At 44.2% G+C, this 22175-nt stretch overlaps 1 protein-coding gene across 1 annotated transcript in view; it reads left to right on the top strand.

Annotated features, from left to right (window-relative positions):
• Positions 1-18779: 18779 nt before the first annotated feature.
• EPHA4 (EPH receptor A4) overlaps positions 18780-22175 on the top strand; it is a 105450-nt gene continuing 102054 nt past the window's right edge. Inside the window, exons 1-2 of the mRNA XM_058031631.1 lie at positions 18780-18896; positions 19826-19893. Of these exons, the coding sequence (XP_057887614.1) occupies positions 18806-18896; positions 19826-19893 (159 nt within the window). The 5' untranslated portion in view covers positions 18780-18805. The remainder of the gene's footprint in view (positions 18897-19825; positions 19894-22175) is intronic.

Genomic DNA, 22175 nt, shown 5'->3' on the forward strand with positions numbered 1-22175 from the left:
CCTTTTGTCTTTAAAGTGATGTAGGATGAAAATCTTTCAAATGGAAAGACAGGCAACTGGAAAAAAAGGGGGAAAAACAAGTAACAAGATCAAAGACATAAATAGAACAAAATATGCACAAGAGATCTCATCTGAGATCAAAGATGTGAACGTAATTACCATGAATAAGACGTGCAGAGCTCACCAGAACAGAATGGTTTGTGCCTGGAGAATTCTGCAGAAATAAACCATTCTGTGGGAAATTGAGTGCTCCACAGAGTGACAAAAGGACATTTATTCTGCACTGGAGGGGGAATAGCAGAAACCCACCAGTACAGCAGGGTTGCTCATTGCTGCCTGACCCTGTGTGGGGCTGCAGCCATCGAAGTAGCTCAAAAGAAATCTCTGAACCTTTTATGTTAAAAGATTCTGATCTGGGGCAAAAAAACCCCCCAAATCCCAGCTCTTTAACCTTGGGAGGTGTGTTGTTCTTGGGCAGACATTTTCAAGGGCAAATGAAGTGATTGTGTTACAAGTGCAGTTGGAAGAAAAACAATTGCTTCAGTTAAGCTTAACACATAGAGCAATTTTGCAGAGCATAAATCATTTCTTTTCACTAACCCTGTTTGGTCAGGGATTGTGATTGTATTTTTGATTTTTATGGCTGTTATGTACACGTGTCCACTGGCCCTAACAGAAAATCCTTAGAAATGCAATAAATAAATAAGAGAAGTCGAGAAGAGAGTGTAAGGAAAGTTACAGTGACTGAGCTGAAATTGCAAACTGCTGATTCTTCTTTATGAGCTATATGCTGGTCATAGATACAAGAACATTGTTTGATTTTTAGTGGAGTTACTAAATAAATGCCACTAAAAATAGAAAAGAAAAAATAAATCTTTATTTTTCTTTTTCTGATAATGCAGATCTGGACACTGATCAGTCCTTCCTGTATTTCCAGATAAGATGTGCCTTTGCCATGAATATCTGAAACCTGATGAGAACATGAAAAGTCAGAAAGTTTTAGGAGTGAATTTTGGTTTGGTTTTATTTTACCTTTCTCTTTCTGTTGACTTGAAACAGAAATTCAGACACAGGTCTACATATCAGGCTTATTTTCACTGGGGAGAGAGGTCCAAAAGGAAATCCTGGATGCTGAGCCTACTGTCAAGGCTTATTTTCACAGAAACTTTGTTAGAACTGTGTTTAGCATGTAGATGATTTCATCAGCAGCCTAGTCCATCTTTGCACAGAAATATCTCCTGTAGGGAACCTGGAAAGCATGTGCAGCCACTAGAAATGAGCATTTCTGGCTGCTTTGTTTTTGGGAAGAGCCCACCGCTGTCCATGTGTTCTGCTGCCTGTGACTGAATCAAACAGTGGGAGTAGAACCATTGTCTGTATCAGATCTCATGTGGATCTGTGAGCTGCACAGCCTGGGATGGAGATCCAGCTTTTCCATGGAAATGGAATTCCTGTCTCCATTGCAAAATCCCCATCAGCAGGCATGGGTGTGGTGCTGTGCCAGCTGATGCCTTCAAAGGGTCATTTCTGCACAAGGCACATTTCCTCTTCCCATGACAAAAACAATAAATGTAAAACTGTATAGTTTGCATCAGGCAAAAAAATCAGTTTTCTTAGTAAAGAATGTCCAGCTTCTCCTATTTTTTTTTGGAAGAAGAGGCCCAATTCTGCCTTCAGTTGTATCCCCAAGTTCTTTGTGAAACAGAGGTATCGAGATTGAATTGAGAGAATGCTGTGTCCTTTTGCAGGGGATGTTACTTCACAAAAACAGCTCTTTCTGTCTTTAGGCCAAAATGATGTATGATGTATTATCTTAAGATCATCAGTTACTGTCAGATTGGAGACTGAGGAGAGTTTATTTTGTGATGTTCATAACTGTTTCTGTTCTCCTGCAAGTCTTTGCTTTGACTTCGGTTCTCTCAGGAATCTGTAAACTTACTCATAATGTGAAATCTATTTTTTTTTTTTTTTTTGCTTGGAGGTGTTTCTAGCATTCACATACTTTCAAAATAACAAGTATGCCCATGGTTGTGGGAAGCCTGTGGTAGGTGACCCTCCTTGAGAAAGGGGATGGATAAAATTCTCTCCACAAGTCCCTGCCGGTCTCGGTCAGGCTGTGGCTCTCTGTTTGTGACTCTTCATTGGGATTCAGGTGATAGAGCAATAGAAACCTCTGTCCTGTTTTATTCTATAAATGTTATCCATTCTACAAAATGGACTTCCCACAGCAATGGCACTCACAAAATTTGTGAGTGTTTTAGTCCAGTATATACAGTTTTTTCTTTAGTTAATACTATGGATTTTGGCTCAACTTAGTGCTTAAATGCCAAAGGCAGGCACACAAATAATCTTGAGGAAGTCAAGAGAGGTGCTTTTATACTTAAGCTTAAGTGCTTGGCTGCATAAAAGCCAGCCTGATTTTCACTGAAACAGTACTGAGAAAAGCACATAGTTTGTGCAGCAGAGAGATGGGTGCATGTCATCTCTACCCTTTACACAGCCTTTGAAAGCCTGATGCTTAACTGATTGATGCACAGCTATCTCTCAAAACACAATTTACTGCTTAACAATGAAGTAAACTGGATTTTGGACAAACACCATCTTGCCCAATGACCAAATAGTTATTTCAGTTTTTCAGTTTTCTTTTCTTTTTTTTTTTTTTTTTTGACTGAGCTGTCTAACCTATTTTGTGGGCCAATATAGACAGAAGACAAGCTCTCCTCCCCATCACCTTACCCTGCTCTGCAAGTATTCTGTCAGCTCAAATAGTTTATTCTTACCTGAGAGCTGCTGTAGCTCATGGACTGTGGGCAGCCATCAGGGGATCACAAAGCAGCTTAAAGCAGTATGGCAAAAGAAAGCCATAGATACCCTCTCAAATCTCTAAATGTGTATACCTTTTTATTTATTTTTTTTACTCATTACATCCAGGTTGCATTGAATATATCTAAATTGTAAGATTAAGATTACCCCAAAGCAGTAAAAAGTAAAAGTTATGGGACAGTGTGAGCTCGTCCCACCCTTACAAAGGAAACCAGGACAGGGATCACTCACCATTGTCAGGGCACGTGGGCTCATCTGCCCTCTTTCAAAAATATTCACTGTGTTTTCTTGCGTCTAAAAAGTTCTACACATCCACAGCATTTGGGTAAATGAAACCAATGAGAGCTGGGTTCCAGGACAGGATCAATACAGGTCAGGCCCTTGTGGGTGTCTCTGCTGCACGGGGCCTCCTGTCTGAACTGGCACTGTCACAATATTCTGATCTGCCCTCTCCCAAAAATCAAACCCTTCCTTGCAGTTTCAGCACTGACAACAGTTTTACAGTGGGTGTTAAGATGATGCAAACCTCAGTTTAAATGGGACTCAGACCTGGAGTGAGTGTATTGAAGACTATTTGAATTACATTCAGCACTGTTCATGGGTTCTCAGGAGCTGCAGAGCCTGTTAGAAATGAAATGAAGCTTATAGAAAGGGGCTTATGTTTTCTACTGTGCTGAAAAAGAAATGAAGAGGAAAACATATTTGTGCCTGTTCAAAGGCTGCCCAAGGACAGCTTTCATTCTTTGTGACCCAGTTACATTAAATGCTTTCACAGGAACTCCTCAGATACTTATTAAAAAAAAAAAAAAGAAAGAAAAAAGGAAAACACAGATCAATGCTTCTGATCTTCACTCTGAGGACATATCCAGGCTTGGAGCCATTGACAGCTATCTTGCATCCCTTGTTACCTGTGCAAAAATTAAACAAAGCAAGAGATGAGCAGCACTGGATGAGAAATTAACTGTGCCCATGGAACTATTAAATGCCATAGTTTAAGATCATTTTGTTTTTAAGGAAAAGTGCAATCAGTCATGACTTTGGCCAGAACAAGATTATTTATTGCTCTTACCCTCATTCTCTGGTATTTTACCCCCTTTTTGGCACAATGTGAATCCTTTGAGAATTTTGTCTGGTATGACCAGAGCTCCCCAGTCCAGCTGAAAGTTTTCACTGGCTTTTGACAGAAGGTAGGAAATCCTGCATTGTACATATGGGGACAGACAGGAGCTCAATTCCTTCTGAAACTGATGGGCCTCAGTGTACCCTGTGGCTTGAATCCTGACCAGGTGTATACAGGAACTGATCCCTCTACAAATATTATTGATAATGAAGCATGTTGTAGACTTTGTTACATCCTGCCTAAACCCCAAATTAGCCTGTGCTTTGAGGGACAAAAAGCAAAGCTCTTTCTGCTACTTCTTGGTATTGCATCTGCTTAATGGTGTTTGCTGCTATTTGAGGAACTCAAAGCTGGAAGGATTTTTTGGGAGTTGTAGTATATCCCTTTCTATGTGCCAGGGCTTCCAGAAGTGAAAGAGAGTACACAGAGCTCCAGAGAGCACTGGGCAGGAGTACTGCAGGTACACAGTGACAGAAAAAGCCTTCTGTGGACTTGGAGTTCCTTTGGCTATCTTCTTGTCAGTGACTGAAGTAGTTGCAAGTATTTTCTTTTTGGTGGTGTTGTTTTCTAATGAAGGAGAAAATACAAATTAATTAAGTCTATTGTAATTGCTTGCTGTGATTTGAAGAAGTTGAGATATTTACCATCCACTATACTATTTCCCCTGACACTGTGCCCTATTACATTTGCCAAAATCAAAAAGATTTTTTAAAAATTCAATGTTTTCTCAAAACACTGGATTCTTGTGTTTTTCTGTCATATGAATATTGAGTCATTGATATTTTGTGTGTCACACAGAATGGTTGAGATATCAGAGAAAACTAATGATTTGCATAAGCATCCCAGAGGCATTTTTGGCTTCCCGGCATGCAGAAGCTTTAGCCTGTTGTCTTTACACAGACTCCGCTGTAATGCTGCATGCCAGGGATGATAATTCACTTTGTGAAACATGATCAGAAGAACCTTTATGGAGGTGTGACAGATGCAGCTGTAGCCATCACTTGAAGCTCTTTTCCATAACCTTAAAAATGCGTCTCCTTCTGATTTTCGTTCTTGATGACTTTTTTAGGTATTGTTGAGTTGCAGCTGTCATGGGAAATGAAATTCCTAAGAGAGCAAGGAAATAAAAAGGTTAAAGTGCCCCCAGTCACAGTTTCAGGACTTAATTGGACACTAGCAACTCGGTTATGAGCATTCCCCCAAAGAATGGCGGAGTTCTTGCAGGCTTTAAACAATGGAGATGCGTGGGTTGATGCCATCTGCAGCCTAGGGCTGGTGGAACAAAAAGATGTTTGAAGAAGAGGGAAATTCTCAGAGATATGGTAGAATGGGACTGATCTGAAAGTAATCAATCATTAGGGTGACATAAATCACAACGCACAAGAGCCCAGAGCCAGGAGATGTCAAGCACCGCCCGCGGCGCATCAGTCTCTCTGGCATCATCACTTTTGTGTGCTGTGCCACTGCTCTTTTGTGGCCCATCCATTTTGTGGGGCGCTGACACCCAGGAATGCCGGGCTGCCCCTGGCTGGCTAATACAGCTTTATGCTTGCGCACCCTGACGTGCACCCGGGGCGCGCTCGTGCCCTGACCCGAGCCAGCGATCGATTGTGAGCCGGGTGCCAAAGCCGCCAGATGTGGCTTGATCTCATAATTACGTTAGCTCCGTCGCTCCAGTGCAGCAGCATCAAAACAATACCAGCCAATCTGGGGCACAAAGAGAGGCTGCAGCTCTCATGTGGTCATCTGGGCCACGCTTGACATTTTTTGCCTAAAGCCCTCAGATGTTAAACTTAATTTCTCTTCCTTGATTATAAGCAAAATGATCTGTGCACATATATTAAAAAAACATTTATCAGCTGGAAAACAGCAAAAGGCATGGCATAAACTCATATAAATGTTAATGAAAGGCAGACAAAATTGAGCAATAGTATTGTATTCTTTAGGCTTTTATACACTTAAGAGAATCTGGGGGAGGAGGTCAGGACAGGATTGAAGGATAAGCACAGAAAATATTGGTTTGAAATTTACACCAACTCTTCTTATTGTTTAAAACCCTGGTCTGGAAGTCTTGTTAGATGGGACAAGTATAATCCTCCTTTAACTTATTCTGATATTGATCATCAGATCAATGTAAATCATAAATCCCTTTACTTCAATAGAAAGGCTCCATCTTTCTACTGTTGCCCATAAAAAAACCCATGAATTTTTGGCTGCCTAGCTGCTTTTAAGAAACTGTCCAAAGTGGTAAAACAAAGACTGTGGCGGTTGTCTAATTAGGTCTATTCCTCTGAGTTAGGGTGATGCTATTTGGATGGTCTACAGGGCAGCCTGAGCAGTGGCCTCCAGGTCCCAGTACAAAAATACTTGAGTGCATAGGACTCAAATTATCCTTCCCTTTGTCACATTGATCTTTAATTTGCTAATGTAGAGCTGAAATACAGCAAGGGTGTTTTCATCCCATTTTTGTCAGCCCTCAGCCCCCCAATTACTCACCAATTGCTCCTTTCCTTCCCCTGCTTTCCAGCCCACAGAGCTCCAAGACCTGTGCTTGAGTTGTTCAGCAGTGCTGCTGTACGTGGGGGCAATAGGGCTCTGCACAGTCCATTGTAATTTTCTGCTTTTTCAAATAAATGTAGTGAGTTCTCATCAGCAGCAACTCTTAAATTAAAGCATTTTCCTTCCTCTCAACTGTGAGCTGCAACACATATCTCAGACTAGGCACAAGGAAAATTGTAGTACAGGACAGGGACTATCAGCTAAAAAGATATTCTAAACAATACAAGTTGGCCTCAGAGTGCCCCACTAATATTCTCCATCTTGCAGTATTTTCATTTCAACTAAGAATACGAAATCATGCCACATATAAGAGAAATTTTATTTCCTGTACTACTGCAGTTTTTTAGCATAATGGCCCATGTAGATCACTGGGCAAATATTACATCCTAAAGTTTCAAATAATTGCCATCTTTACATTTCATATCTGATCTTTAATAAACATTATTTTACACAGTGCAATTAGACTTCAGGATGTAAAACTCAGAGTAATCCAGAACCTTGTCACAGAGCTGGGTATTTTCAGGGTGCACTGACATCTAGATTCTGATCTAACTAATGGCACAAATCTGAAGCAATTTCCTAGAAATCAGTGCAATTACATCAGCACAATCCCCATAAAACTAGGATGGGAGTCAGACCTTTATTTCTTTTCCAGCCTGCTCCAGAGATACAGTATTTTCCATTTAGTCAACTGAAGAGAACTGTAAAGGTATAGAAAGAAATGATAGAACTAAGTTTTACTATTTAACATATGGGAAACTTGGTTATTATTTTACCATAAGCTTACGTAGGAAAAAGACTGTGCTGCAGTAAAATGGAAAAAATCCACCTCAGGTGCTGTATCATGAAATCCAAGGAAGTGACATCAAAGATTAAACCTGGCCCATTTACTTTTAATCTGTTTTGTTTAAGTATCAGATTTTATGTCTGGAGATTTTCTCTACTCTGTGAATTTTATTCCTTTTTGTAAGCATAAAACTGAATGAGGACCAAAAAGAATTTATTTTGTCGTCTCAATGCCAACATCAGACCCTCGTGTTGGCCCCTGAAATTCTTCAGACAGTTTTGAGTGTTTGGTACAGAGCAGCTGCACCCTGGGGTCAGTGTGCACAGCAATTGTGGTGCAGGGTGGTTTTAGCCAAGCAGGAGACATTTCTGTATCCATGGGGAGCCCTGGCTCTCCTACTGCCAGAGTGTCACCATCATATCTTCTGAAAAATTCTCTTTGCCCAGGATTTCTCTCCTGGGAAGCCGAGAAACCTCAGAGAAAAAGGAAAACAATAATATCTCATTTGCTTCTCCTGTGTTTTGCTGCTTTGGAATGTGGTTTGAGATTCTTTATCCAACATGTGAATTATTTTTGCTTATTGGCCAATTACGGCCAAGTTGTGTCGGACTCTGAAGAGAGAGTCACGAGTTTTTGAGTATTATCTTTTAGCCTTCTGTCTGTATCCTTTCTCTATTCTTTAGTGTAGTTTAGTATAGTATTCTTTAATATAATATCATATCATAAAACAATAAATTAGCCTTCTAAGAATATGGAGTCAGATTCATCTTTCCTTCCTGCCACGGGGGACCCAGAAAATATCACACCAGAGCAGCTTCTTTGTTCCAAGGACAATCGTCTGCACTACCTGGTCACACAGAGACAGTGTGGGATAATTCAGTGTGGGATAGGATTGTCTCCTGGTCATTGCTCTGTCTGGAGAGGAGAAGTGGGAGTGCCAGGGCTGTCTGGGCAGGCAGAGGTGCCGTGCTGTCTCCTCACACCGCATGGAGCCACAGCCTGTTCCCAGCTCTGCTGCCTTCCTGGGCTCAGAATGGTTTCCTTTAATTCATTTCACTGGCTCAGAAGAGTGACAGAAGATGCTCGGGAAACTACAGGAAAACTTCCAAACTCCTATGGGAGAAAGATCTAAAGGGACACAAAAGGCTTTGTTTTGGATAATGGGAGCCAATGGGGAGAGCACATCAGGGATGGGTGATGTGGGGACAGAGCTGGCTCTGGGCTGACCCATTGCCTGCAGGCAGGAGGGTACATGGAGGTCTCTCTGCCATGGGCCAGCCCTCATCACCCTGTCCTGGTGCTCTCTGGAGCATTTACATGGACTTTCAGGAGCTGGAGAACTTCAGAGCAGTGTGGCAAGTTTGGTACAAATGAGATGTATCTGTCATACGAAATTTTGTTCCCAGTCCAAAACTGAAAACTTTTTTTTTGTAGGAAGAAGTTAACTGGAACTGATGAAGTTTCTTTTCATGGATTATTTAAGCGGTACAAGATGTTGTTAATTCTGAGTTTCTTCCATGTTATTTGGGAAAGTATGTCTGATTATGTAAATTAAAAGTTACTGCTTAAAAATATTTTGCTTGAGAGATTGCAAAGGCAACACAGTAAATGAATTAAGATCAGAGTCTTGCTCAAGTGAGAAGATTGCATAAGTAACCACATGTGGTATTGAAAAATACATACTGTTTACAACGTATTCTTGCAAGATCCTTAAATATTTCACTTTGAGGTTTGCTTGATATAAAATATTGCATTTGTTCAAGCTGTCTCACAGGCTGGGACCTAAGCCGATTTGCAGCTACATGCAGATTAAAACCACTCTGCTGTCCCACTGCAATTTTGGATTTAATTTGGTTAGTTTCCGTCTTTTTAAGAGAAACAAGAGAGTTTTCAAACCAACAGGCATTGACTGCTTACCTAATTAAAAATGTATCCATCTGCTGGTGGCTGACTTGTTATTCAAAGCATGCAGATCTAAGTAGGTTGATTTATTTATGAAGACCTTATGACACTGAGAGATATGCACTCAAAAACATGCAAAAATAAATGTGGTTGCAGATGGGTAGACACACACAGATCTTTACGGGGTTCTAAATAACAGATAGAGAGAATTTGGAAAATGTGCTCTAAAGGGAAGATCCTTTTATGTTGCTTTCACGTGTTTAACATTTAGAGCTCAAATAACAGAGCAGCCAGAGAACATGTTGTGAGATAACTCTAGTCTAAATATCCTATAGTGCCTTTTAAGTTGCAACAATTTTTTTTCTGAAAGCTTAGTGTGAGTGATAGACTCTGAAGCAGATGCATTTTAAGCAATGTTTTATTTAGAGAACACTTTAAAGGGAATTTTAATTAAAGGAGAAAAAAAAATCATTAGCACTTACAAACGCCATGCATTGAAATCAGGCTAAATGCTGTCTTATATTTGATTTCATTGGTGCATTGGTAAATGTCTCCCAAATTAGGTTTCTATGCCCAAGCTTTGGAAACTTCAAGTTCCAATGTATTCATTCTCAATGTTATAAATATTGTTGCAATCCTCAGGTAAATTTTATTCATCAGTTTATGAGCTCCAGGAGCTTCCCAGTGTGACGAAGCCATCAGGTGTTTCCAGGTGGGGTGTGGAGCTGCTGCCGTCACACTTCACGTCACCCCTGGTGCAATTCCACTGCCCTGGGACTTGTGATCTGACACAGAGGGAGTGGTGCCCGAGCTTGCTCAGAGCTCTCTCCATGAGGCTCTACATGTAGGTTTGCATTTGCCACCTGAGAAGTTTGAGGAGAATGGAGAATGCCATGTCTGGGACAGCTCTGGGGTGGCTTTATGGCCTCTGGTTCTGTTCACAGCACTGTTTCTACTGGGCCCTTTTGGTTTTTCATTCCATCCACATGCTGGGCAGTGTGTTTATTCAGGTTTTGCACATTTGCATGCCTGTTTGTGTTCATTGGTAAAAAAATGTATCAAAAATAGACTGAAAATATTTCTTTACAGACTGCCTTATCATGCTGCTGTACCCTTAAATTGAAACTGTCTTCCACTAGATGATAAAGTTGCTTTCAGAAGAAATGTGTTTCTTACCAAACCATGCATTGACAATTGTGCTCAGCTTCTCAAAAAGATAATTCTCTAATCCCAAGGTCAGTTTAAGCTGATTCCCCTATATATACATTTTCAGATTCCCTTTGAATTGCTTTTATTTCCATGTCAAGACAAGCATGTGGGTTTTCTAGTGCCAGCAAATATAGAGACATGCTTTGTATGTAGATTAGCTAAGGAGGATATTAGACTGAGTTGTCTTTTGGTAGGAAGCCATCCTGGCATTTCTTTGAAAAACTCTAGAGATGTTTAAATAATCCTTATACTAACAGATGTCACCACTGGGAATCTGTTTTACTTTTACAGTTCTTTGTTTGAGTGTTTTGCTGGCATTTTTTGATATTTTGGAATGGGGTGTGGGTGTGTGTGAAACACAAACAAATCTATATTTTCTTTTACTTGATTTCTCCCAAATATATATTTTGATTAAAGTTTCAGATAGTAATCAAGGGAAGAAAACCCATAAATTTTGCTCTGGGTGTTCCTTTTGTGCAGAAGGGAGAGGACAAAAAAAAATGACCAAGAATCCTTTCCTTTAGTTTTCAACACACTGCAAATGACTGTTTGCTGCTTTCCTGGTCCTGTGCAAGCCCTGGAAATGGGGGACAAGGGATCACAATGGGTCAAGGCAAATAGTTAGTCACACTCTCTCTTAGAATTGAACCCATTGTTCAAGCAAGGCAAGCAAGTTTTCCACTACTAATTTTGCATTGGAAACTGTGGCCAGTGTGGTTGTGTGAATAAGGATTAGTAATGGTGGGTGGGCACGGGAGGTAGCTGAAGGGGTGGCATTTTTGTGCCTGTAAAAGCTGTAGTGGTTGCACATTTCTCCCCAAACCTAATATTTTTGCTGTTTACCTCAGAATACTGCGAGGTGACTTCATAGGGAAAAAAAATATCACTGGAAATACCAATTGCAAACATGACAGGAAAGTCTTACAATTGACTGTCTCAGTAAAACACCAATGAGTAATTTCTAATGGAAATCTGGCCTTAAGGTAGAATTCAGGGAGATGTGTCCCTTCTCTTTATTGTTGTTACTGATCTGCTTACAAGAAAATATGCTCAGGGTTTGGGTCTGACTTTCATTAAGAGAATGAGATAGTTACTGCTGAAGGGAAACTCTGAGGGAAATGGGACACACAAAGAGTGTTTGCAGCTGGAGAAAAATTGTTTGTGGTGCCTTTGGTGTAGGGAATAGGAGAAACTGATCTACATGTCAGAAATGTAAAAATACTTAAAATGAGGTTGATGTCTATGGAAGGTGTAATGCAGGTATAAGACAAGTGAACACGTTTTGTTCTAAAGCAGCAGTGATGTTCAGCTCCTTGAGAGTGGATTTGAGGTCTGGTTGTGCTAAAAGCTGTACCAGAATATCTCAGTGCAGGACAAGGCCCAGCAGATGGGCATAAATAAAAAGAGAACAAGGAAATACTCTGGCAGCATTGCCCAGCACAACAAACTACCTTATTCTCTGAACTCCTCCACTATCAGTGACAGCACTGAGGGAAATAATGGCTGCCACTTTTCTAATATAAAAGCAAGGGATGTTTGGTTTTTTTTTTCAATTGTCCTTGCAGTTTTTCATCTCTGTGCCTACTATTTTGCTTTCATGAAGTTAATCCAGAATTTGCAGTATTCTCCTACAAAATCAGTGCAAACAGTGAACTAGAGCACACACATGTACATATACTCACTTCTTCCAGCTAGTGGCTCCCTAAAATAGGACAAGTAGTTCCTTAGCTAATAAACAACCATTCTTCTCTACCTATACATAATCTGAAAACAGGACAGAGAAACACAGGAATGCTTCAGATCCTGAGCAAGCTCACCATTACTTAAAAGCTGGCCAACCTCTAGACCACAAGTTCCACACTTCCTTACACGTTACCCAAGGAATTGCACATCTCAAATTTTTGGCAATGATGGCACAACAGGCTCTGGATCCCTACAGATCTCTCTGACTTTATATTAATTTAGCATCACAGTTTTAATGGGGCAATCACATACATTCAGCTTCAAAAGTGGCTATTTCAGGAGGTCTGTACAGAACTTGGAGTAGAGTGCTTCTCCCAGAGGTAAATTCACAAAATTCATCTTTCTCCTGTCCGGTGAATGTATCAGTCATGCCTGCATGCATAGAAAAAACTTTCCACTTTGTGGAACAAAAAGCAATGATTTTTTAATTTAATTGTAAAGAAGGACAAAGAGTCTGTCCTCCTATTAAAAACAGCACACATTAAAAAATAAGGAGGAGTTGATATTTTTTCTTACTTTACAGAGTTTTTTCCTATATGGTTGCAAATATTTTGTTCATAATAATGGGTGGACCATCTCAGATAGGATGGTTTAATCTGAGTTAATTAGAATTTACACTCTATTAGAAGTGCCAGAAAGCTTCAGTGCTCTGTAGGGAACCTGTCTCTGATGCAGTTTGATTGGTACCATCATTGCATAAATAATCTCTGAAAAGATTGCTGTCTCTGAACACAGAATAAAAATGAATTAGTGCTCTGACACTCTATTCTTTTGACAGTTTTACATAAAAGACAATTCAAAGATTTTTGCACAAAAATTATCTTTGTTTATACTGAACTTTTACTGGTGCAATTAAAGTAATGCTTTATTTTTTTTAATAATACCTGTAGTAAATTATGGCAGGAAACCTAAAACTCCAGTATGAAAAAAATCTGGGAAACACTTTGTTTTAATTTATATTAATTTTAGATTTATTCTGTTTTCACATGAAGGGCCCAATTCTACCTACATATTAAAGCTTAGTAGCTAAGCTGCTGGTAAAATTCAACTTCAGAACAGGCTGGTGCAGAATCTTAAACTGCGACCCTATTCTTGACAGACAAAATCCCAGCCTGCCTGACTGATTGTTTTTCCCGGTGCAGAAAAAATGTGTGGGTGCTTTTAAGGCAGTCTGGATGCAGTTTGCAGTTTGAGCTTTACCTTTCCAAGCAGCCAGGGCTCCTGTGGAGCTGCTGCGGGCGATTCCCGGCGCGCTCTGGCACGGGCGCTCGGGCTGGCGTTTGTTGCGTTATTAATGGCACACGGAGCCCTTGGGAGGAGGCTGTCCCTGCCTGTCCCCTCTGGCTGGTGGCCCTGGCCCTGCCAGAGCTCTCCTGCCTCTGGCACCGCTCCTGTGCCAGGCTGACATCACCATCCCGCCAATTTTTCATTTCTGGAAGCGGAGCCACTCCCAAACGCTCCTGAGTAAGGAGCGCAGCTGCTGAGGACAGGCAGCACAAAAAGGGAGATATTCGAAAGCAGTTTGTAATAATTAAGGTGTCTGTTAACCTCCACAGCTTTAAATAACCTTTCAGGGAAACGTGGGCAGGCACATTCCTCTGCAGGTTGCCAAGCATCTGTGCACTGCAAGCAGACTTACACAGTTATTTGCTCTGGTTTATTGGTCACACTTTCACAGGAAAAACCTGCAGGTCTCTGCTTGCCCCCGGCCTTGCTGAGGGTGAGAGCTGTGGTGAGCTAAGCCGACACCTCTGCTGCAGAGTGGGAGCTTGCACTGCTTACATTTGATCTGCCCATTCAGTGAAAAGCAGTAATACCTGTTCTGACATTTTGCTGCATTTATTTCTCTGCTTCATCCATACTGATTTTATCTTTTGCCAGTACCCTTTTGGGTTTATTTATTTTAGGAAACATAATCTGCATTGTAAACACTCCTGGATTTGTAAATAGCTTTGCTGATAGGATTTCTTTTCACCGACCTGGTAATGGCATATTATAAATTTTAGACTAACTATGAGATTTGAGTTGTTTTGCCAGGACCAATGTAATAAAAGATACTCCTTCAATTGTCATTAAAATCCTGTTACATTTCACTTACGCTTCTCTAGTTTCCCTTAGAACTGCTGCTTAGAAAAGGCAAAAAAATCTATGCATCTGTCTGTCTGTATATTGTCAAGTCACGCCGTGTGCTTCCTCTGAATAAAGACACTGTCACAGGTCCTGTAATCAGCATCAAGGCAGTAATGAATAGGAAAATCTTGTGATGATGATCACGATTAACAAAAGGAAATGTAAATAATCTACAGTGCCTAAAGCTCACTTTTTTTTTTGCAGAGTGGATTTGCAAGTGAGCTATAAACCTGATCCTTTTCTTATTGAGGTCAGTAGCAAAATTCCTGCTAATCCCAGCTGAAACAAAATCATTCTGCCAGCTTGATGTTTATAGAAATGCATATTACCTTCATGGAGATGTTCTCCCGCTACAGCTTTTTGTATTACAGCCTGCAACTTCATCTAAAGCAAACATGACCTGAGGAATGAAATCTTACACATATCAAATAAAAAGCTGTTATTCTGAAATAGCTAGCAATAAATTTTGTCAAGTAATCTACTGGAAATGTTTAATACTCACAGATCCAAAAGAATCAGTGAATCCAGGGAGGGGAAGGCTGGGCACATCTGAGCACTTGTACTGGGAAGGAGCCGGCGGTGACTGGCTGGTGCCAAGCCTGATAAAGGTGCACCTTTGGGGCATTATTTCCTTTGACAATGAGACTCTGTGTGTGACTCTTACACTTCCTGGGGTTGTTTTACCCTCTTTTGCAAATACCCAAGTAGTGTGGAAGTCGTGTGGGAGTGGAGTAAATAGGATTGAATTTTTGTAGGAAAAGGCTTTTCAGAGGTGAATTTTTCCTTCAGGCTGTGGAATTGCATACTAAAGGAAGAGCTGCTTCCTTCCCCCTCCCTGCTTTCTTATTTTTCCTTTTTTTTTTTTTTTTCTTTCCCCCTTCTAAATGTAGTGCTGGGCCTCAGGAGGCCCAAGAACACACAGAGCTTCCTACTGAGGTTGTCACTTGACTGACAGCAAAAAGCTTCTGGGGAGATGGACGAGCATGAGTAGGTGGACATAGAAAAATGGAGAATGAAAAGATAAAATAAAAATAGAACCAAATGTTCATCCAAAATCACAGCCCTTTCAGGGGCTTAATGTAACTTACAAATGTTATGTTTGTGATTGGAAAAAACATAAAACAACTCTGTATGTGTAAGCATACATGTGTGTGAGACATTTGATATCCATTCAGTGTTCTGCTAGAAATTATATTAACTACAGGGATACATCCAAGACAACGCCCTTGTGTCAGTGCCCAATTATTTATACACTAATATATTCCCTCAGTGCTTTAAAATATGAGGAGAACAAATTGTGAGTGAGTAGGAAATGCAGCAATATTTCAGTCCTTACATTTCAAGATGATTTAGAGTTTCTCAGAGGGTCTGTGTTTGTGTGTCCATGTGCCTGTTTGTCTGTACCGCTCGAGTCCTGATCTCTGAATAATTCAGCTGAGCTTGAGCTCTCTGAAGCAGACAGGATCAAACATTTAACACACTGTCATAATTATTGCAATGTCTGCTGCAAGTGAATACAATCTCACCATGGAACTGAGACAAATACAAGCTCTGAGACAAATACCAGAGATGCTGGCTGTGCTTTATTGAGCTGCATTAAATTGACCGTTTAAATGGTGTAAACTTGATGATGGTGCAAACATGATTAGTTCCCATCAAAGCCAAATCACTCCTGATAGTGAGTTACAATAACATAAGTTGTCAGGTTGGCAGCAGAGCAGGCTGCTCAGGTAATAGGCGTTTAAGACAAATGTAACAGCTCCAACAGCTGTAACAAAATTTTAAGGAATAAATTTTGATGTCAGATACTTTGTTGAAGGGTGGAGTTATTGGCTGAAGCTGAGAACAGGATTTAGTCCAAGTATCAATGACATCTGTTAAAACCAAGCTGGGCTTTTAGGATTCGTTGAAATGACACAAAGTAAGGAAATTGTGATTATTTTGGCAAGACTTCTTAAAAAAAGCCCCACATACTGGAGGCAAAATATAGTAGTTTTGGTAGGACTGCAAACATTTTATTTTATGACATTTGCAGGCCTTTTTTACATTGTCTGTGTTTATTTTATGTGACTTTTTTAACAAATTAAAGTTGCATTAAATTACAGAAAAAATTTTAAGATTTCAAAGCATTTTATATATATTTAATGACGACTGACTTTTCTGGCATTGCCACAAAAATAACTTTAATTAAAAAAAGAAGACGTTTTGACGCTTTACCATTCCCATAAAGTTTATCCTGACTAGTAGTAGATCTGTCAGAGGCATCAAAGATGTGAAAAGAACATTCAGATAGTTTTAATTGAGGACTGCCTATATTTCTGTGTAAATAATAAAAAAGGCACTAAACCTTTTCTTCCTTCTCATTAGGCCAAGAATTCTTGTAGATAATTAAAGTCAGGAAGTACAAGTTTTAACAGTTGCATTGACTGTGCTACGCTGTTTTCTAACTCCCATTATCCAAGCAGCCGCCTTAAAGATTTATTTTCTACGGAAAGAGAAAAACACACCAGCTATCTTTGCAGGGTTATCTTGAAAGTTCTGCCAGTGGGAGCTCCAAAAGAAATGTTCAAGGCTAAGGAAAACAATCTGAGCCTCAGAAATAGGAACCTCATTGTAAATACTGTGTTACCAAACCTTCTTAACAGCAGTTTTAAGAGCCAAAAAAAAAAAAAAAAAAAAAAAAAGCGTCCTCCCAAGATCTTCACCTGAAATTAAACCAGGTGAAAGATACTCTATGTTTTAAACAAAAAGCGTCAGTAAGGGCGTGTTTGTAAGTATTATGTTTCAGACATACTTGGATTTGGGGAAAAGTAGAGCGATTTAAAGAGAAAACAGCAGATTCTGAGCAGGCGTGTTTCCCGATGCACAGAATTGTTAGTCAGACTTTAAGCCGCATTCAAAATATTTTTCTAGCTAATCGGGCCTGTAAAGGGCTTCTGTGCGGAAGCTACAGCTAACTCTGGCAAGGATTCGTTTGAGCCCAGACGGAGGAAAAACTCCTCGGAGCGCCTGGATGCGATTCCCCGAGTGCGGGGCGCTGGGATGGAGCCGGGGAAGGAGCCGGGTCCCGCACGGAGCGAGGGGAGCGCCGGGCGGGCCGAGAGGGCGCCGCGGGACAAGGGGTGCTGCTGCTACCGCCTCGGGAAACTGAGGCAGTGCCCCGGGACAAGGGGGCTGCCCCACGGGATAAGGGGAGCTGCTGCTACCGCCTCCGAGCCTCGGGAAACTGAGGCAGCGCGGCCGCCGGGAGCCGCGGGCGGGAGCCTTTTCCCTTTCGAAGAGGGACGCGCTGTGGGAACCGCCGGCTGTGGAGCATCCCGAGGCTCAGGCAGCGGTACCGATAGCGGCGGAGGGACGGAGCATCACAGGGAGGGCAGCGGGGGAGCTGCTCGGTTTCCCCCGGTCCCGCAGCGCTGTCTCGGCAGGCGGCTGGGGCGGCCCGACAGACAGACAGACAGGTCTGGGGGCTGCTCTGTGAGTGCGGACTGTTCAAGGAGGTGCTCAGGACACTGACGCTGCCTGACCCACCAAGGCTTAGCGGGCTTCTAAGCTACGCTCTTATTGTCAAGGCGCGTTTAGAGAGCATTATTGAAGAAGTCAGGTGTTGGGAGCGTCCAAAGCAAAGCGCGGCTGTGGCTGCTCAGCGCAGGAGCCCGGGGACAGCCTGAGGGCACCAGCCAGCGCCGGTGTCCCCGGCACGGCTCGGGGGACGCGTCCCGTGTACGAGAGGGATGTGCACACCGCGAGCTTGTGCGTCCCGATGGATCTTAGCGTTCACAAGGGACCGCTCCGAGCCCGGCTTTCCCTCCAGCCCGCCTCGCCCAGCCGCTGCCCCGGTGCACAAAAGCGTGAACGATTGGCACCTTCGCGGTGAGCGCCGGGCCCGGCCTCTGCCGCTCACAAGGGAAGCGCTGCTGACGGTGGCCGTCCGCACTGCCTGTCCCTGCACATCTCTGCCCACCCCGGTCCGTCCCGGTCCGTCCCTGCCCGGCCACGGGGAGCCGCTGCCGCAGGAGCCGCTGCTCCCGCCAGGTGGCGCTGTTGCTCAACGGTGGCGCCGGGCCGGGCCGGGCCGGGCGGGGCGGCGGCAGCTCCTGGGACGCTCCCGGGACGCGGGGCCGAGGCGGGCTCGGCGCGGGGCAGGTCCGTCTGCGCGCCGCGGTCGCGGCTCCCCCGCTGCTCTGCCTCTCCAAACTTTGTCTTTCCGCCTTTTCCATCATCTTTCGGAGTTTGGGCACTGTTGAGGTCGCAGAGCCCCGCGGAGCGCTCACCGGCCGCGGCCGCTCGCTGCCGCCGCCCGTCCGGGGCAGCGCTCCCCTCACGGCCGGCCCCGCCGGAGCGCCCCGCAGCGCCCGGCCCGGCTCCCCGCGGGGCGGGACGGGGCGGGGCGCGCGGCGCGGAGCGGGCGGCGATTGGCGGCGGCGCCTGACGGACGGGCCGGCCCCGCCCCCTTGGCAATGTCTAGCGCGCGCCGCGCGCCCCATGTAGGCAGTTATTCCGCTGGGATAGCGCGGCCGGAGCGCGGCGGCGGCATGGCCGGGGTCCCGATCTGCGCCCTCCTCCCGCTCCTCGTCGGCGTCTGCGGCGCCGTCACCGGCTCTCGGGTCTATCCCGCCAACGAAGGTGAGCCTTGCCGGCGGCCGGGCTGCGCGTTCTCCCGGCGCGGCGCCGGGGGCGAAGTTCGGTGTCCCCGGGCGGGCAGCGGTGCTGTCCCGTCCCGTCCCCCTCCCCGCCGCTCCGCTCGCCGTCCGGACGGCGCTGGCCCCGCGCTGCCCTGGCCGCTCGCCGCCCGTCCGGCGGGCGCGGACCCGTCCGAGCGGCGCTGCCGGGGCTGCCCGCGGTGCCGGCACAGGTGTCGCGGGGCGGAGCGGAGCGGAGCGGCCGCCGCCTGCCCCGCGCGTCCCCCGCGCCGCCGCTGCCCCGGCCCGGCCGCCCGGGCTCAGCGCTCCCGCCAGCCGCGCCGGGGCGGCCCCGGATCGGAGGGCGGCTCATGGAACCGGTTCTCCCGGGAGCGCTCGGCGGCTCCGCGCCGTTCCCCGGGGCCCCGGTTCAGCCCGTTCTGCGGGACGCTCCGGCGGCGGCTCCGCGGGAGAAGCCCGCGGCCGTCCCGCGCTGTGGGCGTGCGGCGCCGGTCCCTCGGGAGCCCCTGCCCGGTGTCTCGGTGCCCCGCCGTGCTCCCGGGGTGTCTCGGGATGTACCCGCTGTGAGCCCATCGCTGCTGCGGGCGCTGTCCCGGCGGCGGGAGGCGCGGTGCCCGGCGGCGGGGAGCGCTCCGAGCGGCGCTCCGGTGTCTCCCGCAGGTGTGCTGGGACTCCGCCGCTCCCCTCCGCGCCCCTGAGCGGCTCCAGTGCGCCGGGAAACCAACACGCGGTTCCTCAGTGAGAGTTTCGGAGTGTTTTTGATATTGACGCGTTCGGAAATAACATTTCGTTTCAAGTGGAAGGTGGATGCGATGTGCTCCGCACATATGGAAACGTTCAGGTAAACCATTTATTTTAGTATTGCCTTTTGGCAGCTGGAATTTAATCTCTTTTATTTGTACTTTTCTGCAGTTACCTTGCTGGATTCCAGATCAGTTCAGGGCGAACTGGGGTGGATAGCAAGTCCCCTGGAAGGAGGGGTAAGTTTTAAACCGCTATCTGATCAAAAGGGTAAAGGGGGTGATTAGTAACTTTCAGAGAGTCCTAATGGCTCGATTATTGTTGATTGTGGTGAGGAGGTCAGATTTCTTCCCTGGCTTACCAAGTGAATTACTCTTTGTTGGAGAAACTCTATACTCCCTTTGGATAGCTCTGTCATGGAATAAGTGGAAACCAAAAGGGCAGAAAAGAGGTTTCAGAATTAAGAGATTGGTTGAGGCATGGGCTTAGATGCCTATTTAAAACTGAAATACCAACAAGAAATGTGATCTGCAGACTGAATTTGCATTCTTGACTGCTATTATTTTATCTGTGGACTGTCTCGGCTGGGAGATGTTCAGGGCAATTGCTGTTCTATTTCTGGATGAGGGAGTAGGGATCAATATACACGATGGACCTTTTGTTGTGATGGGACAGTTGTCCTGTTCCAGGGTGTAAACATCGTGTGTTTTGGTTTCTGAGCAGATAAACTGCAGCACCCAGTGCTTGACTGTGATTCCTTGGAGTTTCTTTTTATGTTCTTTTACCATTATCTTATTGAACAGAAGGCTGCTTGAATGCACTGCCCAGTGCTGATGTGATGACGTTAAGAGGTTCATTGCTGGGCTTAGAGTCCCTTTGCTAAGAGAGCTTTAATTTTTGGTGTAGCTTTATATTATTGGATGCTCCTTGCTGTTCCCTCATTTGTGCCCCGACCTACACGATGCCCAGTGCCTCTCTGGGAAACTCCTTGGAATGTTGGACTCTGGAATTGCTGGGATCTTGGGATCTGGAGGAGACTGTACTTCATGGGACTTGCTTTTAATAAGCAATTAGAAAGGCTTTTTCTTTCTTCATATGAACAATTTAAGCAAAAATGCCAGCAATGTGCACTAAACACTAATGTAAAAAAAAAAAATCCCAAATCCTTTTAATATTAAAGGAGTAAAAGCAGCTTGGAATCCTTAAGCAGAAGTAACTAAGTCAAAATGTTTGAAAAAAGGAAAATGCTGAAAGATCAGGACCTGTGCACAACAAAGCACTGGATTCTTCAGGAACCTACAAATTTACTTTTTTTTGTGTGAGTGCGTTCCCGCTCGTAATTAGAAGAAGCAGAGCTAAGGAAACAGCAGTGAGCGGAAGGAATCCGAGGCTGCGTTGGCTGCTGATGCATTATGCATAAGCTCTGAATAACCATAACACGGGAGAATGGGGGATTGTTTTGCTCCCCCATTGTCGTTCTGGGTGAACTTGACTACAGTCCTGGCTTGTGCTGCGCCTGAGCGCGCCGTGCCGTCCCTGAAACTCGCTTTTTCAGAGAGTGGGGATGTGATTGGCAGGCCTCTGGCAGCGCCCACGGTGCACACTCAGCGCTGATTGCAGGCAATTGCCCTCGTCTTTTGACAGCGTGGAAAGGTACAGCTCTATCTCGGGCAGGGTCGGGCTTCCCTGCTCATCCCACAGCCTGGAACGAGACGGGGTCTTTCGGACGCCTCTCCAAGGGATATCTACGCTGTGTATTCAAACAGAACCTAAAATACAAGTTTTAATAAGTCAGCAGTGGAATCAATGATCAGAGGACAGCTGTGTATTATTAATGGCTGTTGGATTCCCCCCTTTCTCCACATGCTTTTTCTGAAAGCGCCGTGCAAGCTTGAGAAGGAGAAATGCGTGCTCTTATTGTGGACGTGACTCGTTTCACTAAACCTACATATGTGTGTTCTATTTTTAAGCCTGTAGTGAAAAATTTAAGAGTACATGGTCTGTTTCTGAGATACAGTGCTTGGAAAGCATTTACTTTACTTCATATGCTGCAGATTTATTTCAAGCAGCAGAAACAAACTCCTTTTTCTTCCTGGGAAGAATTTGTCCTTCAGTGTTTTTCTTGAACTGTGTATACTTTATTGTCTATTAAAAAAAGGCATTTTTCTAGATCTGAACCACACTGTTCCTGGGGTGTGAGGGTTGTGTGGACAAGAAGGGCTGGAGATAAAGATTTAGACATTTAGCAGTGACTAGCTATATAGTAGCCCCAGAGGAATTAATGAATTGCATTATAAATGTAATTAATGATTTACTCTTGTAATTCACAGTTGAAAAGCAGGTTTTGTGCCCAGAATGTTTTAATCTGCATCATTAAACTGTGGGAAGGGCTGAATTATAAAATTTAATTTCATCTTGAAAGCAAAAAGTTACAGCTTTGACCACATATTTGGAGTCACAAGTCATTTACATTTTGGGCTGGACATTTTGGGCTGTCGTTATTTTCAGCTCTGTCAGGAAG

Source organism: Melospiza georgiana, chromosome 10 (assembly GCF_028018845.1).
Source record: "Melospiza georgiana isolate bMelGeo1 chromosome 10, bMelGeo1.pri, whole genome shotgun sequence".
NCBI classification, from domain to species: Eukaryota; Metazoa; Chordata; class Aves; order Passeriformes; family Passerellidae; genus Melospiza; species Melospiza georgiana.